Source organism: Protobothrops mucrosquamatus, unplaced genomic scaffold, assembly GCF_001527695.2.
Source record: "Protobothrops mucrosquamatus isolate PMUCROS unplaced genomic scaffold, P.Mucros_1.0 scaffold63, whole genome shotgun sequence".
Classification (NCBI taxonomy): domain Eukaryota; kingdom Metazoa; phylum Chordata; class Lepidosauria; order Squamata; family Viperidae; genus Protobothrops; species Protobothrops mucrosquamatus.
The window spans coordinates 1,557,157-1,576,096 of NW_015386442.1; the positions used below are offsets into that span (position 1 = coordinate 1,557,157).

General features: G+C 33.6%; 1 protein-coding gene across 1 annotated transcript in view; it reads right to left on the reverse strand.

Moving 5' to 3' along the window:
* Positions 1-3,331: 3,331 nt before the first annotated feature.
* NAV3 (neuron navigator 3) overlaps positions 3,332-18,940 on the reverse strand; it is a 225,098-nt gene continuing 209,489 nt past the window's right edge. Inside the window, 6 exon segments of the mRNA XM_015812046.1 lie at positions 3,332-3,487; positions 5,788-5,985; positions 6,648-6,766; positions 8,138-8,334; positions 15,689-15,760; positions 17,517-17,671. Coding sequence (XP_015667532.1) covers positions 3,368-3,487; positions 5,788-5,985; positions 6,648-6,766; positions 8,138-8,334; positions 15,689-15,760; positions 17,517-17,671 — 861 coding nt within the window. The 3' untranslated portion in view covers positions 3,332-3,367.

Here is an 18,940-nt window from a genome sequence, read left to right on the forward strand (position 1 = left end):
TTTTTTTGGCGGTGTTAAAGTATCTTGCTGAATTGGTAAAGATTTTGGTGATCTCTAATATGGAGGAGATGGATTGTTTATAATAGAGTTTGCGGAGTTAGAGAAATTAATATTCGTTTACTTATATCTGAATATTAGCCTGGGATTTGGTTTGGGAAGTCCGGGGGGGTGGGATATAATATTGTGTAATAATATTGTGTAATACTGGTGTTGTTTTTTTTATGATGAAAACAATAAAAATCTTATATTGAAAAAAAATATATATGTTTGGTCCTGCTGTGATTAAAACTCACCATTGTGGCTTGATTGTAGTTAATCCTCAGCGTTTTCCTATCACAATAATCAGCCAGTCGAGACCACAATTTTCTAAGTCTAATCTCAACATATATCATGATATAAACACCATATATTTTCAGTCTACATTAAATTGAGTGCTCTGTACCTATTAAGCAAGGAGACAAAATGATTTTCATTCCATGGCTGAAACACTATAATTGATATGCAAATTAAATATGATGGGAGCAAATAAATAGACCTGTTTGACTGATCCATTTATTAAAATAGGGTCAGATAAGGATCCCCAGTTGGCCAACTGATATCCTTGTAGTAAGGTAAGAAAGCAATTCAATCAATAACCTGATGTGTCTAATATTTGTAATGGTTTTCTTAAACTAATCCCATAGTCTACATCTAACAATGGAATCAAAGGCTGATTTCCTCTGGAGTTGAAAAACAGCAGACTCAATTGTCAATAAATAATTCCACTTTAATGGCAAAGTAATAATTTAGACAGATACAGTGTGCACACCTGCAAAAAATATATGCAAGCTGGTTTACAAGCTAGAAGAACAATAAATCAATATAAAATACATCATCCAGTTAAGTCTGATGACACCAAATACTTATTATTAGGGCTTTACAAAGACTACAAAACTTTTCAGATGATTTATCTCACTGTTTCTGTCTATTTACACAATATGTTACATTAAAAATGTACAAAATATAAAATGTATACAGACAAATGCTTCACAAACAAATTTGTTAAAGTTGTAAACTAGGTGGATTCACTGAAATGTATTGCAGGGAAAATTGTATTATGTAGTATATACATACAGGATGTGTGTATGTGTATTGAAAATGGCAGGGGTTCCTGGGCTTAGATGTTGTTTTAGACTACATCAATTATCAGGGACAGCTTTTGTTTTAGTCATTTTCCAGAGTGGCATGCTGCTTAACAATATGAGACAGTCAACTAATATTTGCTGCTGGAAATCAGTCTGAGTACATTTTTTGTGCATAAAAGCAGACTTTTTATTAGGGCAATAGCACCATGCAGGAGACCTACACCTGATGCAACAAGGAAAACTGCATTGATTTTTTTGATATTTGTTTTGCAAAATATATTGTTGCAGGAATTAGTAGCACCAGTTACACATCCTGAAGTTATCCATTGGTTATGTGTATCCTGAAAGCATTTCATTGGCACATGTCCTATGGTTATGAGTGAACATGCTCCATATGAGCCCTTTCAAGATAGGGGTTGAAATACATGCCTATAGAATGCTATAGCCCTTAAATATTTTATGTTAATTTTAACCAATATCTCCAATTTCTCTGATTGGGTTTTCATTCAGTCTGGTGTATTCTGCCAGGACAGATAATGTCTATTTTTTTCTACAAGGTTAGATTGGTTTAAAGAGTGCAAATGTTAATTGTAGCAAAGATAGCTCAGGACTTGTGATGGCAGTTCTAAGTACAGGACAAACATACCTGATTTTTCTGTCTTCTTTTAAAACAGATTGTACAGATTGCCCTCTTGCTTTGTTTACAACATATAGGTATTCTCCATAAATGAAACATTTTTTCACATTGATATAATAAAGTATAATTTTATATTTTTGCTGCTGTCACTGTTTTGTTTCCTTTCATTTGTGCAACACTTTTTATTTTCAGTATTTACAATACCCTCCCAATGAACTGTGCAAAATCACCCCCCCCATCTTCCCCTCTTACCGTAAAAACATTTCTGTCTTGCACAGTGAATAGCACTGTGTCGATGTTTTTGTAATGTTGACTTTCTTCATGTACAACTGCAATGAAAATAGCATGCTCCAAATGGGGGAAGGAAGAGAAGGGACGAAAACCAAGAACGGTTTGTGCTCATGCTAACTCAGGTGCACACCCAGCTCTGCTGGATAAAATGTCACACATCTCTGTTTCTGTCTTAATACGTTCTTTTCCAAATGGGATAGAAATAACTATGTTGGACTTTTTAGTTTTGTTTTCATTCATAGTTAACTAGGAGTAGCTTCTGGGTCACTTGAATGGTTTAGGATGGTAGGTCATTGATTCACAGAAGATTAAAAATAATATATCTATATTCATAATTCATCCTTCTAGCCACCTAATTAAAAAAACTTGATATATAAACACAAGGCTACTGTGCTCGCTGATGCTCTCTCATTAGTAAAATGAAGAAAGGAAACTGTAAATAACCAATGGTTTAAACAAATTAAACCAAGTATAACATTGTCTAGAAATCGGATTTAAGGCAGTGAGACAGCACCATAGGAAATGATATTTTTCCCCCACCCAAAAGACTCAAAACAAAGCCCTAACCAAAACCTTTAGTCAGCTTCAGAATTGTCTAACAACAACAACAACAACCTTAAGAGGTGGGCAGGTATTTAAAAAATACCACTGTGGTTAAAAACAATTTGGATATAAAAACGGGTGACTTTTTTTCAACACACACACACATGAAAAGAAAAGTTGGTGAACCACATCACTGCAAATATGGCAGTTTAGTATCAAATTGGCACTTATCCAGCATATCACAGTATTGTTTGTATAAGGTAATTGCACAATACTGTTTTGTGCTTATTGAATCTATACACCCTCTCATTTTTTAAATTTTATTTTGCATCCACCTCATTTTGGAAAGGAGAGCAGAATATTATTTGAACATCATTGCAATCTGGAATATGTGCTGTGAGGCACCACAGAGGTTAGAGGAGGAAGAGGAGGAGCAGGAGAACTATGAATGCAGCACCTCCAAGTATATTGAAGTATCACATAAAACACTTCCACTGTAAACTTTCAAGACAGGGATAGAAAATAAAAGACTCTACGTGATTCCAGTTTGACTATTATGGGTGCACTCTGCTTCATAGTTTCCCTGTTAAAGGCTCTTTCCACTTGACACTGAACAAATCCAACTTTCATTTCTGATTTGCTTACTGCTTAAATCAGGTGCCTCCATATACAACACAGCACACACATGCCTTTCAGCACACAGACACGCCACCTCAGCAGCCTTAATGCGGTATAGGTTTATCAGCATCCTCTAACCAAAGTCATTCCCCCTTTAGAGCGTTGATTCAAGTGAAGGGTCCAGCATATCATCATGGTGGCTGGCAGTATCACTGTCACAGCTCTGGGCACTTGAGTAAGTGGCAGCTTCTTTGAGCCTCAATAGCATGTTCATCTGAGAAAGAAATACAGTAGGGTGTGTTATTGGTACAAAAGTTAAGATGACTTAGAATAATAACAATCCAGTCCATTTTATTGTTCGTGTTTGCAAAGCAATACTGTAATGAATTCCAACTTTTGTTTTTAATTTAACAAAAATGTGCAACTATTTATGTTTGCAAGTCCTTTGTTAGAGCCATTTTTAGAAAATATTTACTAAAAATGTTTTCCTTTGTAAGGAAATTTCTTTTGATTTATGTAGCTTTATGTATGAGCTCTCCCAACACTTTAAATATTTGCTTCTGTAACTATATGATTATCCACTGTTATGAGAAATTCCTGCCTTTTAAAGCTCATCATGCACATTTTTGAATACATGTTTCATAAACCTTTTGGTGCTATTTTGCACAGAGGCAAAGAGATGCTACCAGATTCCATCCAGTATTGGCCTTCATGCTATATTAGCCTTTGTGTGTGTTTTAAGAAGCATACTATTTCCACATCATAAGCATGAGCAGATATAATACCAAAGTATCTGCTGAATTATGTTTAAGTCATAAAAAGCACAGAAACAATTAAATGAAGGGGAGAAAACAACAGGTAAATCCTTCAAAGTATAAAGGAGACTGGATTATTTAAACCAGGCTTGGATTCACTTTTCTAGTCAATGAGGAAGGAAACAAACAAACAAACAAACAAACAGGGTTGGGGTTTTGTTTTGTTTTTTTTTGCATGATCCGTTTTGCATATTGCATGATCCGTTTTGCATGATCCATACATATTGAATGGAATGAAGTGGATGAAAGTCAACAGCTGAATGCAAGAGCACCATCTGTTGTCCAGGAACTGACCTTCACAAAACAATGCCATACTACTCTGTTACTGCCCTGAGGCTGGATTCCAAAAGAATGTTAAGCACATCTTAATTAACTTCAAAAGCACTGGATATTTCAAAAATGTTTAGATACTGAAATTATCATAATTAAAGCTGTTCAGGGAATGGGCTTTGTTGGCAGCATTTTTAAATAACCTAATTTTACAATGCAAATATATAGTTTCACTCATCCAAAATATGTTAAAAAAATGGAAAACCAGAATAATTCACGTTATTACACCATCTCATATTTAACTAAGCAAAAATGTATGGAGAAGAGTGAGAAGCTTGTATACAGTTTTGCTGAATGCATCTTAGTAAGGACATAGAGAAGAAAAATTGAATCAAAATTAAGCAATTTCCTATGAGAAAAGACTATAGCAATTGGAACTCTGTAGCTTAGACTGAAGGGAAGAAGGTATGGGGAGACATGGTAGAGGGATGTTAGATCATGAATGGCATAGACAACCTAGTAAAATATTTTCTATGTCTTCCTAACAGTGTTAGAAGTTCAGTTTACCAACTGAAAGTAAATGCAGGAAGATTCAGATTTTTCCCCCCTAGCACATAGTTAAACGATGGAATGTGATATTAGCAATAGCATCACAACAGTTTTTAAAAAGATACGGGTGAAGTTTAAGAAAGATCAAACTCATAGCTGCTACTCTTACTAGGTCTACAAGCTACTACCCTTGGTCATGGAAAGGAGCTCATCTTCCAGTCAAGACTTCTGGGCATCCCAGATATATCCTGTTAGCTGCAAAATAGTTTTATGGCTTGATCCAGCATTGACCTTTTAAGGATCTGATGGAAGAAGGGCTCCAATCTATACACCTATCTCTTTATTCTGTAGGTTTTCTGTTTTAGCTTCTGAATATTTTCCTAGAGAAATCTTCTTTATAATCTGTCACTTCACATGCACATATCTCTAATATTTCTCTGCTTTTTGCTTTTTGTCTCTTAACACTCCTAATATGTAAGCCCTCTCTTTCATTCATAGCTATTCACCTTTGTCAGTGAAAGTAATGAAACGTATCCAGGGATACCATTAAGATAAATGAGTGCCCAGACATTTATGATTCCAACAGAATATTCTCTTTCTTGCTCAAAATGAAGTGTGATTGAAAGTTAAGAGTGAGTCAGAATTTATGACTATCATATAAATGCTCATATATTCTGAGATGGTAACTTCTTAATCTAATTCATACATTGATTTATTGTACATATTCAGTGAATTAATGCAAAGCTAAGGAGGGTCTTAAATTTAATACTATGGGGATTATACATGCAAACTAGTACCAATTTATCTGAGCAGCCAAAGCAGCAAGTAGAATCATTGTAACCAACCAGATATTCAGTTGTTACATATAATAAGCCACTAGAATAAAAAAGCATCACTGAATAAAGCATATTTAAAAGCAATACGGATTCTTTTATTTTACCAAAGGATCTCCTTCTGCTTCCATCTGTGGAATGTGCTTTGAAGTGGTTCCTTCTTTGGCAGATGGATAACCTTCATAACCAACATCTTCAGGTCTTAACTGAAGTAATGATGACCAATCATGTTGCAGTATACTCCATGGACAAGTCTCTGCTATCCACTTTGAGGGGTCTTCCCAAGGTGCACGTTTACCATACATCTAAATATATATCCCAAAAGAAAAGTAAAAATGTCTACACTCATTTTATTAAAAGACGTTTTAGAATGGAAGTGATGAACCAAAGTATTAGCTAGTTTTCACCTGAATGCCCTACCATGCTACAAAATAAGTTATGATTAACGAACAGTTTATCGTTAAGTTTATAAGAACAATAACTGGTAAAAATGGATTTATGTAGGTTATAGTGATACCAAGAAATGATTAAGACACATATGTTTTTGGTGTCTGTTTCATAGACTGTTAGCCATTACAACCCCCTCCTCCACTGTATATATTCCACTTGACAATATATAACAAGGTTGTACTAAAATTAGTTTACTATCTCACTTATTAGCAACAATCAAGTGAGGCATTTCTATTACCAAACTGCAAAATTCTACAACTGAGAATCCCACTGAATATTAAATATATAGCCAGAATGTTTGCATTTCTTTGGGCATTTTTCTGATCCAAGGAGATTATTTATAGGCACAGTGATGTCCATAGTTGCAATGATAGGGTACAAATTTTATGAAGATTTAAAAATTACATTAGGCTTTCCATTCATGGCAAATAATGGTTGTTTCTGTAAATCAACCCTTAGAAACAATAATGAAATTCACTGCCCAAGGACTCAGATTGCTGTTTTGTTAGAGTCCTACCTGAAGTCCTTCTCTCACAGCTTCCATTATATATGGCACCAAAGAATAATTCCAGAGATCAGTAAACCATACTCTAGAGCCATCAACATCAATAGGACAAGGTAGAAAAAGGCGAGGACCTAAAATAAGAATTTTTTTAAAAAAACAATATAAGGTTACATTCAGTGTTGTAAGTGGATTTGTGCTCCCTTTATTTAAGGGAGACATAATGTACAGAGATATAATGTAATCTCTGTACATTATGTCTCCCTCGTATAAAGAAAATTTGGGTATCATATAAGGGAAGGGCACATCTAATTCAAGTTGTTTTATTGTCAGATAGACACAACAGATTTACTGTTTATATGCTATTCACTGCATATTAGTGATGGCAGCCATTTTTTTGATAAAGCACAATGACATTTTTTTTTGCATTAGCCTTTTCAGCCACACAATTTAGAAAAATACATTTATAACATCTGGCATTTTGTGAATGCTGAGACACTAAAATATGGGTAATGTATTTCTAAAGACCAATTACTTCATTGGTTCCAGATGGCCTTTGTTTAAATGGCAGAAATAATTCTGAAGACATTTCATCTGTAAACAAGGTGACTGTTTCTTAGATACACTAAACCCCAGCTCTCTGCCTAGCTTGTCAATGCTGTAGCAACTGCCAGCTGTTCTGTGGCAACTGCCAAAACATGTTGTGCCACTTAGGGATGTTTATAGAAAAAAAATCAATTAAAAGAAATCTTTTTAAAACATACAATTATCTGAAAGATTCTTTGATCTCTTCTTCAGGAAAGGGTTTTTGGTTTTTTTTGCAAAATATGTAGATGGAGTTTCCACTGCTCTTAGGGCACCATTTCTCACATGATTACTTAACACAGATTTATCGGGACGGAAGAGGGCTTCTGAAGCAATAATACCTGATCTTGGATTTCTTGAGAGTTTTGAAAGAGTTTTAGACCTTTCTGCCTTCTCTGCTTCTTATTACTGCTGCTGATCCAATCCAATGCCACATTAGAATGTACATTATTAATGGCATCAAGAAATGTGAAAATCCAGATTTTTTTAAAAAAAACAAAAACTGTGATGAATACATTTTCAAGAACATGCATTTTATTTATTTATTTTATATATTGTTTTCTTCTTAATTTTATCTTCACCTTAGTTAGGACTAACTCTTTTGACAGTGGAATGGGATAAGAAAGGCTGAGACAGTATAAATTCAGGGCTAACATAGACTAAGATTAATGATATTAAATGGTTTTGGGTTCTTCTTTAAGTACAAATTTCATTTCAGAAATCCACTTCATATCCAACAATACCAAGTTTGCAAATACAATTTTCTGTTCATCCAACTCTCTTTTTTTTTCCTTTTGGGCATAAAAGATAATCTACTATTTATTTTGCCAAACACATTCATAGTAAGCTTACAAGGTAAGATAAGCTTCAAAGGTCAGTTTTAACTCTTAATTTGCATTCTTAACTGTAAAAGGTCTTACCAATGGTTATATCAGAAGAACTGTGTGTTTCTAAGAAGTTGTTGAGATGATGCCATGTCTTGGGAATCCAGTCAATAATTTTGATGAGATCATTATTGCGGGTATTCTTCTCCAGCTCTGTTTCAATCAGTTTCCTTCTCAAATATCTGGATAACAGCCCTTTAATGGGCTCTGTGTGATTAGCACACAGCACCCATCTACACACAAAACAGTAAAATAATGAAATCCAGATTTGCTTCCGGTGACGTCATTGGTCGTAGACCCTGGGACATGAACTCTCCATGCCCAGGGTCCGGATTTCTTTTGCTGGCGGACCCATTAGGGCTGAATGCCACCCTGTAGGGGTGGCCACCGAGAGGTGAAGTTTTTGAGGAAAGGGAGCCGGCGGTAGCCGGCTCTCCAAACTCAAAATAGCCTCTGGAACCGGCGAGAGAAAGGTGGAGAGCTTCACATCTGCCGCCATCTTCAGCAGATCATCAGAGAGAGAAGACAACTGTTTCAAGAAACAAGCAACTGATCCGGGTGAGATGTTACCAGTCTTGGCTGTAAAGTGAACCCTTGAGATAATTGCCTGCCTTTAAAGTAAACCTGCAAACCTAAGGGAGGAGGAGTAGGGGATTTTTGCCTCCCCCCCCGAAAAGCGGCAGTTTAAGCATTGGAAATTTTTTGAAAACTTTTTGAACTCTAATTAAATAGAATGAATCAGCCTGCCTTATTATAGAGTGAAAAGAAGATTTATTACTGTTCCAGTCGGGAGAAGCCACCTTTATAGGGTTTTTTAAAGATTTTTTTAGAACTTCCTTTTTGTGTATTCACTGTCGGAACTTTCTCTTTTCCTTTTGTTTTCTCCCTATCTAAATGGTGGGGAAAGAAACAGCATCCCCTGGTGGCTATTTTGTAACCTTTTTCTCTTTTTTTTCCTTTCACTAACTTTGTTGATTGAGCTACAGAGTTTGGCTCAATGCCCAGATACTTGGCTGCATGCCCAGACATTCCTATCTCTCTTGGAGGTTACTAAGAGAGACTGTTTCTGCCTTTTTGCTTTTGTGAGTCTTTTTTCTCTACAAAAGAAGACTTGAAAGTTTCTAACTATAAACTGGATTTTGGTTTTTCTTTGTTATTGTTCCTTTTCGTTAGCTTTCTCCTACTATTTGACAATACTTTTATTGGATATTGTTATTTTTATTTTTTATTTTTATTTTTCTTTGGCTTTTTTATTTTTTAAAATTTAAATTTAAATTTAAATTTAAATTTAAATTTTTTACTTTTTTTCTTTTTTAAATTTTTTAAACTATTTTAGACCCTGCCATTTGACAATAGGAGGGTATTGGATTACAATTTTTTTCTGTTTTTTTTCTTCGTTTTCTCTTTTTTTCTTTGCCTCTTTTTTTTCTTTTTTCTTTGAGCTATTCGGTGGATTACAATTGGCCATCGGGCCTATTACTGGATTATAATTAAATTGGCCATCGGGCTTGATATTGGATTACAGATAAATACAAATACTGGAAGATGAGTATTTCAAATTAAGCGAAAGGGGTGAGGAAGGGCTCTTCGCCCCTGCATCAACTTCGGTGAGTCTGGCACCTCAAAAATCGATTACAACATTTTTACAACAGGATACTCAGCAAAGGGATATGCAAGCCATTCTCCAGGCAATTGTAGACTCTAAAACGGAAATGAAAAAAGATTTTGAAGATTTGAAAAATGATTTGCTTAAGATGGATCAAAAAATGGAAGTTTTTCAACAGGCGATGTCAGATACCCAACAAAGAATGCAAAAAATAGAAGACAAGTCAGTAGTAGTGGATCAGAAGATAGAAGCCCTGCAAGATGAAAATCAAAGATTGGCGCAATCGAATGCGGAGTTGGAAGAAAGCATGGCAATGATGGAGATGGAACAGGCATCATACTTTTTAAGATTCCAAAACATGATAGAAGAGAGGGACGAGAACCTGCTAGTATTGATGAGTGAATTATTGGCAGATCTGCTTGGAATGGAAATGGATCAAATGAAAAGAGAAATTGATCAGGCTTTTAGAGTCAATTCAAATTATGCAAGAAAAAACAGAGTGCCTAGGGAGGTTCCTATTAGATTTAGTAAAAGAGCAGTACGAGATGAGATCCTGAGAGCGGTAAGGGACCAACCACTGAAATACAAAGACAAAGAATTGATAGTTCTCAAACAGATCCCAAGAAGAATTAGAGAAGCACGAAGAGAATATCAATTCTTAACAAGGAAATTGATTAGCAGAGGAGTGAATTTCAGATGGTTGATCCCAGAAGGATTATTAATTTTCTTGGACTCCAAAAGATACAGAGTGACTACCCCACGTCAAGCAGAGGATTTTTTTGATGACCACAGAGCCTTTCTGGAAAAAGGTAAGGCGGAACCTAAGAAATCAGAAGAAACGACTACAGAAACAGCTAAGCAAACAGAGGAGGAAGTGCCCAAAAAGACTCACAGAGGAAGATGTTAGACCTAAAGATCAGACAGATAAGTTCTCCTAGAAAACTGAGATCGCGACATAATTAAAATCATGTAGGAAATTGGATTTTTTTCAACAAATATAAATGTTCTTAACTCCCCATCAAAAAGGAGTAAAATATTTCATAGATTACAAAAGCTAAAAATGGATATAATTTGTCTCCAAGAGACACATATTAAGGTACAACACTCTAAAATCCTAGAACAATCAAAACTAGGTAAACTTCACTTTTCTTTGGCATCACAAAAGAAAAGGGGGATAGCTTTATATATAAAAGAAAAGATGAACCCAAAACAAATTTATGTTGATGAAGAGGGAAGAATATTAATGGTGAAGATTACATGGAATCAAAAACAAATATTGATGGTTGCGCTATACGCCCCAAATGAGAAACAAGATCAATTTTTTCAGCAACTATATAATAAACTTGTGGACTTAAATTATCATAACTTGTGTATACTTGGAGACTATAATGCTATTGCTGATCCAGTACGAGATTATAAAAGTCATAAACAAGGGAAAAAAGGAACTAATATTTTATCTAAATCTTTTCTAAAAATGAAAGATGAACTTTCTATACAGGATATATGGAGAAAAAAGAATCCGGAAAAAAGCACAATATACTTTTTATTCCAATAGACATAAATCGTGGTCAAGAATTGATATGATATGGACCTCCTATGACCTAAAGACTATGATACAAGAAATTGAAATAGAACCGAACATTTGGAAAGATCATACCCCAATCAAAATTATTTGGAGAGGATCTAAGAAAAGACTGAGATGGTCTTTGAATAAATCAATACTGAAGGAAAAGGAATGTCTACAATTTGCAACAAAAGAAATGGAATTCTTTTTCAAAGTTAATAAAGAAGAAGAAACCTCCACTCAAACTCTATGGGATACGGCAAAAGCATATTTTAGAGGCCTGGCTATAACTTATCTCGCCAAAAAGAATAAAGAAAAGAAACATACACAGTATAGATTGAAAGAACAACTTAGTATTTTGGAATCTGAGTTACAAATGGACCCGCAAAAGAAAAAGCTGAAGATACAAATGGAATTAATAAAACACAAACTAAATTTACTTGAGACAGACATGATGGCACAACAGATTAAACGATCTAAACAAAACTTTTTTGAAAATGCTAATAAACCAGGGAGATGGCTTCCTTATAGACTGAAAAAAGAAAGAGAAAAAAGGTTAATAAGTAAATTACGGGACTCAGAGGGTGTGCTACATTGTCATAATGATTTAATGAAAAAAATTACGAAGGCTTATTATGAGACACTTTATAAGGCGGAGCTGGTTTCCAAAGAGGCAATTCAGGATTATTTAAAAGAAGCAAAACTTCCAAAAGTTCCTGAGAATACCCGGCAGAGGTTGAACGAGAATATATCAATGATGGAAATTACAGAGGCAATAAAAAAGCAAAAGAAAGATAAAACACCAGGACCTGATGGACTCCCTGCAGAATTTTATGTAGCATTACAAGATACTATAACTCCAACTTTGAAAGATTTATGTAATGAAGTCCTCACACAGACAAAAATACCAGACTCATGGACTGAAGGTAATATTACATTGATCTTATGCTAATTAAAAATTATAGGCCAATATCGTTATTAAACGTGGATTATAAAATTTTTGCTGCAATAATGGCAGAAAGAATGAAATTTTTTTTTACTGAATTTATTCATCCAGACCAAAATGGTTTCCTACCAAAAAGACAGATAAAGAACAATTTGAGGATTATTTTAAATGTTTTGGAATATTACGAAAACCATCCAGGGAACCAGATGGCACTTATATTTCTAGATGCACAAAAAGCCTTTGATAATTTAAATTGGCAATTTATGTTTCAACAATTGCAAGAAATGGACTTTGGTGAGAATTTTAAAGAAGCAATTCAAGCAGTTTATAAGACACAAACAGCAATTATTCTCCTAAATGGAGATTATATAGACCAATTTGATATCAAAAAAGGTACCAGACAGGGATGTCCATTGTCTCCCTTGTTATTTATTCTTACATTAGAGGTATTGGTTAGAAATATTAGACAAGATACAGAGATTAAAGACCAGAAATATAAATTACAGGCTTTTGCGGACGACTTGGTTTTTATTCTAGAGGAGCCATTGGAAACAGCTGATAAACTCTTGCAGAAAATTGAGAAATTTGGAGAAGTGGCTGGACTAAAAATTAATAGGGAAAAGACTAAAGTACTAACAAAAAATCTGACAGATAAACAGAAAGTTCAACTCGCTAAAACGACAAACCTTTAAATAGTTAAAAAAGTCAAATATTTGGGCATTTTTCTAACTGCAAAATATACAACATTAAAAGAAGATAACTACGAGAGATTAATGAAACAAATAAAAATAGACTTGGAAAAATGGGGAAATCTTCAATTATCACTGCTAGGAAGAATAGCGACTGTCAAGATGAATATTCTATCAAAGCTAATTTTTCTATTTCAAACAGTTCCCGTTAAATTGAGCAAGAAATTCTTTGATGATTTAAATGCAATAATTTAAATGCAATAATACTAAGATGTATATGGCAAAGAAAGAGAGCCAGAATTAAATGTAAACTGTTACAAGAAGCCAAAGACAGAGGGGGTTTTGGACTTCCAGACTGGAGACTTTACTATCAAGCAGCTATTCTGCTTTGGCTCAAAGAATGGATTGTACTGAGAAATAAAAGATTGCTTTACTTAGAGGGGCATGATCTTCAACTAGGTTGGCATGCCTTTATTTGGTATGAGAAAGCTAAAGTGCATAAATATTTTCAAAACCACGCCATAAGAAACGTGTTACTCCCAGAATGGGAGAAAATTAGACATATAATGTATAGGAAAATACCTGAGTGGCTCTCAACAATGGAAGCACTTGCTTACCCAAATTTGATTAATTATGACAAGCTGGTTAGTTACAAAGACATTTTGGATAAAGATGGAAACCTTAAGGACAGGCAAACTCTTCAACAACAAGGTATTGATTTAACATGGTGGTCCTATCTGCAAATTCAAACAAGATATGAAAAAGATATAAAATCTACAGGATTTTACAAAGAACAGACTCCATTAGACAAAATTTGGTTAAAAACGGATGAGAATTTGATTAGGAAACTCTATAAATTTCTTTTAAATTGGAAGGTGGAAGAAAAACAAGTGAAAGAAACAAAGATAGTATGGGCAAAGAATTTTGGATATTCTACAGATTTAGAAGATTGGCAAAAACTTTGGGATAAAAATATTAAGCTCACGAAAGCAGCAGTATATAAAGAAAACTTATATAAGATGTTTTATAGATGGCATATGACACCAGTTCGTTTAGCGAAAATGTTTAAAAATGTATCGAATACTTGTTGGAAATGTAAACAACAGCCAGGCACCTATTACCATGCCTGGTGGGTATGCCCTAACACTAAGAAATATTGGTTTAAGATTCATAGATGGCTGGAAAAGATGATGAAAATACAGATAGAATTTAAACTGAAACTGTTTTTGCTAGGAGTATTAAGACCTAATTATGGTAAAGAGAATGATTATTTGATACTACATGTTTTAACAGCTGCAAGGATAGTATTTGCCCAATTTTGGAAAAATGAAAACTTACCATCTGACCAGACTATAATTACTAAAATTTTAGACTGTGCAGAAATGGATAGATGAAAGAGAAAGATGATTCAGTTTATTTTAAAACTTGGGAAAATTTTTATCAATGGTTCGAGACGCATTAGAAGCTGATAAGAATTTAATATTACAGAGTAAATGATGGATGTTTAATTAAGTTATAGTTACTAGGTTGATAATAGCTTTATTCTTAATGTTCTTTCATTATTAATGTTGATATTTATGATTAGCTGAGATTTTATTAACTATACTTATATATATATAAGAACCTTAGTTGTTTATTATTTACTAGTAATATGATTATATTTAATCTTATTTTAAAATAGCCGAGTATGATATGAATTAGGTTTATTTACTATTAGGATCCGGACAGCTGCTTGTTTGTTAAAGCATGAGATTACTGTATCTACCCGACTTCTATCCCAATTCCCTATCCCCTTCCTTCCCCATACCTGTATACCTTCCCCCCCATACCCAGTTTTTTCCTTATCCATATAAACCCAATAAAATATTTAAAATAAAATAAAATAAAATAATAAAATAAAATAAAATAAAATAAAATAAAATAAAATAAAATAAAATAAATAAAATAAAATAAAATAAAATAAAATAAAATAAAATAAAATAAAATAAAATAAAATAAATAAAATAAAATAAATAAAATAAAATAAAATAAAATAAAATAAAATAAAATAAAATAAAATAAAATAAAATAATGAAATCCAAATGCAAAGGTTGGGGTCATCCAATGAAGTCTTATAGTCGACTTTTTAAAAACTCTATTGTTACCCTACAGCAACTCTTTCCATGAGCTGATGTGATAGCCACCATCATAAATTACTAAAAATAAAAGATTTGATCACTGCATTTAAGATATAGCTTGTAGTCTTTTATAAGGCCAAAGAGAATCTTCTGTGTTCACAAACCATTTCTCTTGGTGCCTGAAGTTAGCAATTAATCACTGAAGGTGGATAATGACTATATGTCCTGTTTGTGAACTTGCCTTTGGCATTTGGCTAGCTGTTATCAGTAAATAGATTTTGAGCTACATTATTGTTCTATTACAGGATTATATTTATATCTCTAGCTAATAATACATTGTTTCTTTTCAACTGTATGTCTTGAGGTCAACGATGAAGAAAATTGCTATTAGAACTTAATATATTTAGTCTTTTGTGCTTTCTGCTATCTTGTGACAAAAGTCAAATGGCACATCACTTTTCCAATGGTGACAGAAACAACCCTAAACATGGTGATATTATATTTTCATTACATTTGACTCATTAAAAAAATTGAAAAACTTTATATGCTTTTTTAATTTATGTAACCAAATATGCAACAATCACGAACTTACTAAAACTAAAAGTTTAGACTGAAAGTTCTGAGCCTGAGTCATACGATAGATATGAAACAGAAATAATATTTACCTGAAGTTTTGATGCAGTTCTAGATTAGGTGATGATGAAACTCCCTGGTTCATCGTTCCAATAATGTAGGGACTTAAAACAAACCAATATGGATTTAAAAAACAATCCAGGAAAATTGAATAAGCACAAAATATTAACAAAACAACATAAAAACAGTATTAAAATCAACAAGGATGACCACACATACAAAAAAAAACATTATTCCCTTAATCTCTGAATATATAAAAAGGAGAGCTTATGAATTAATCATAATGCCAAAGTAAACTGACACTTAAGGAAACTCATTTTACCATTGTTTTAATATAAAATAATGTATATTTATATTTCAGAAAAGCCCTTTTGAGCGCACTTATGCTATGTCTCAAATGTTTGCTTAAATGTATTCTTGACCTATGCTACAGACACCATTAGAGGAAATGTCAAATATTAAACTGAAGCTCTTTCATATATGTTTGTGTGTGTGTCTGCCCCTTCAAGTCAGATTTTGGATTCCTGGCAATTACCTGGCTTTTTTGGCAAGGTTTTTTATAAGCTCTTAGGGCTGAGACAGGTTGACTGGCCCAAGGTCACCCAGCTGGAATTCCACCTTACTTTAGACTAGTTTCTAGCCCAGTGCCTTAACTACTAGACCACGGGTGTCAAACTGCTGGCCCGCAGGCCAGATGCATCATAGCGAAACCATGCCCACCACATTGCTGGCAATGGCAAAAAAAGTCGCAATACATCGCAACATGTCACATGACATTGCGAGTTTGACACCCCTGTACTAGACCAAACTGGCTCTCAGTTCAACTTTGACACTTACTAATTTTTGTTTCTTTCAAGATTAGCATAGCTTTCTATAAGTTCTTGATCTGGGTGATTTTTTTTAAAGTTTATTTCAATGATTCTGTAGGTACAATATAAAATAATTATTGAGAAAGATGAAATGTACAGGGGGTTGCATTGAAGAAGACTAGTATACAGAGTGGCAAAATATGAGAAGAGGTTGTGAATATACCCAGTGAAGCAAATATTCAAAGCAATTTAGTCATCTCTGTAATAACATATTCTTACTTAAGCATGAGGCCATATGTAAATGAGTAGAATTTTATATTTCAGAAAAGCCCTTTTAAGTGCACTTATGCTAGGTCTCAAATGTTTGCTTAAATGTATTCTTGAGCTATGCTACAAACTTTTCACTTTCCAGACTAATACAATACATTATGTATTTATTAGTGCAATTATTGGCTAAACAATTGCATATAATAACAAGCAGAGTAACAAAAATTGCATACTTTGCATCTGTTCATAGGAACCTAGTTATGAAACTCAGTGCACATATTTATGTATTTTCCTTTTTTCTTAAAAATCACAAAGGGATATGTGTGTTATAAAGACTAGACTAAAACATGCAGGACTGATCTAGATCAACCGTAGACTATTGTGTGTAACTCAGTTTGAAATTGATATGATAAAAGGTTTATTTCTGTTTTATGTTTTGGGTTTAAGGCAGTTTTGTATAACATCACCAGTTCTGAGGAGTGGAAGGATGGAGGACCAAAAATATCTCGAATGTATAATAGCAGACTATTCACCTTAATTAAAATATGAAATCAAAACATTTCTCAAACTTCACTGGGCATATTCACAAACTCATCTCATATTCTGCCACTCTCTATACTAGTCTTCTTCAACGCAGCCACCTGTATATGTATTGAATTACAACTTCCTGCATTTATAAACAGATCATAAGAATCTAGAATTCTGAGACCTTCAATTCAATATCTTTGAAGATTGCCAGATTGGGAGAGACTGTATAGCACCAATGACTAAAGAATCAACCTACCATTTGTTATATTTACAGTTAAGAAAACCGTTGAAGATGTCACTCAAAGAACCAACATGGTGCAGGTTGTCAAGAATTATCACCACAGGAAGGTCAGAACTACTATTATCAGCATTGCACTGTTCAGCCAAATTAACAAGATATTGTTGAACATCCTTCAAGAAAAGGAGAAGAATGTAATAAGACAGTGTATTTTCTATTGCCAACTTCATATTTATGAATCATTGTTAAAGCTAAGTGTCATGAATTGATTTTGGCAGACTCAAGCAAAGCAGTTTTGCCTAAGCATCTTCTTTATCCAAAGCTTATATTTCCAATATAATGTTAAATGCATACAATAGAATTGTTCTAATCTGATTCCCCTGCTTTCACAAATGTAGTAAAATATTTAGAAGTTTTTATTTGATTTTATTCAAATGCAGAAAGGCTATTTCATATAATCAGCAAATCCTGATCATGAAGTTTTCCCAAATGGATAGAAGAACAATGTACCTTTGCTGCATGTTTATACCATTCTTTCAGGACTTTTTTCTTTCTTTCTTTCTTTCTTTCTTTCTTTCTTTCTTTCTTTCTTTCTTTCTTTCTTTCTTTCTCTCTCTCTCTCTCTCTCTCTCTCTCTCTCTCTTTCTCTATCTATCTATCTATCTATCTATCTCCCTTCCTTTCTTCTTCCTTTCTTTCTTTCTTTCTTTCTTTCCACACTTTTTTGTTTATACAATACTTGAAGCAGCTCACAGCATTTAAAATAGAAAACCAGTATTATTTAAAATAAAAATTAAAGTCAGAATCATTAAAATAAAAATTCAACTAAAATTAAGAATTTGTGACAAGGTTTTTATCATTTTCCTAAATACCTAAAAACTGGGGAGTCAGTCTTTTGGAAAGAACATTTCTAGCTTTGGGCACACAGGGTAAAGGTTGTCTCCTGAATACCAGGTAAGTGAGTTTATGGGTATGAGGGAGCTTTTTCTTCTAATTTGAATAATCAGATAAGCTGCCAAGGGAAAGGAGCTCTCAAATAATTAATATCCAATCCAATCCAATCCAATCCAATCTAATCTAATCTAATCTAATCTAATCTAATCTAATTTTTCCAAGGTCAATCAGCAGCTGTAGGCAACTGGAAGGAAGTTCAGTACAGGCATAATATGGTTCCCGCACAGTACTTGCAATAATTAGCAACTAGCTGCTAATTTTTTCAACAACTGCAATTTCTGGATACTTTTCAAGGACCACCCCACATAGAAATGAAGATAACTTGCTAAATCTATTTGATTTAGGTTTGTGAAGAATAAACAATACCATATTATATAGACATTAAAAACATAGGAAAGAAATGCAGTTCTGGGTTGTTATTTAAACTTTTTAGTCTCTTAAATGAGTTCAATCTAAAACAAGGCCAAAAAAAAAGGAATGAGATTACA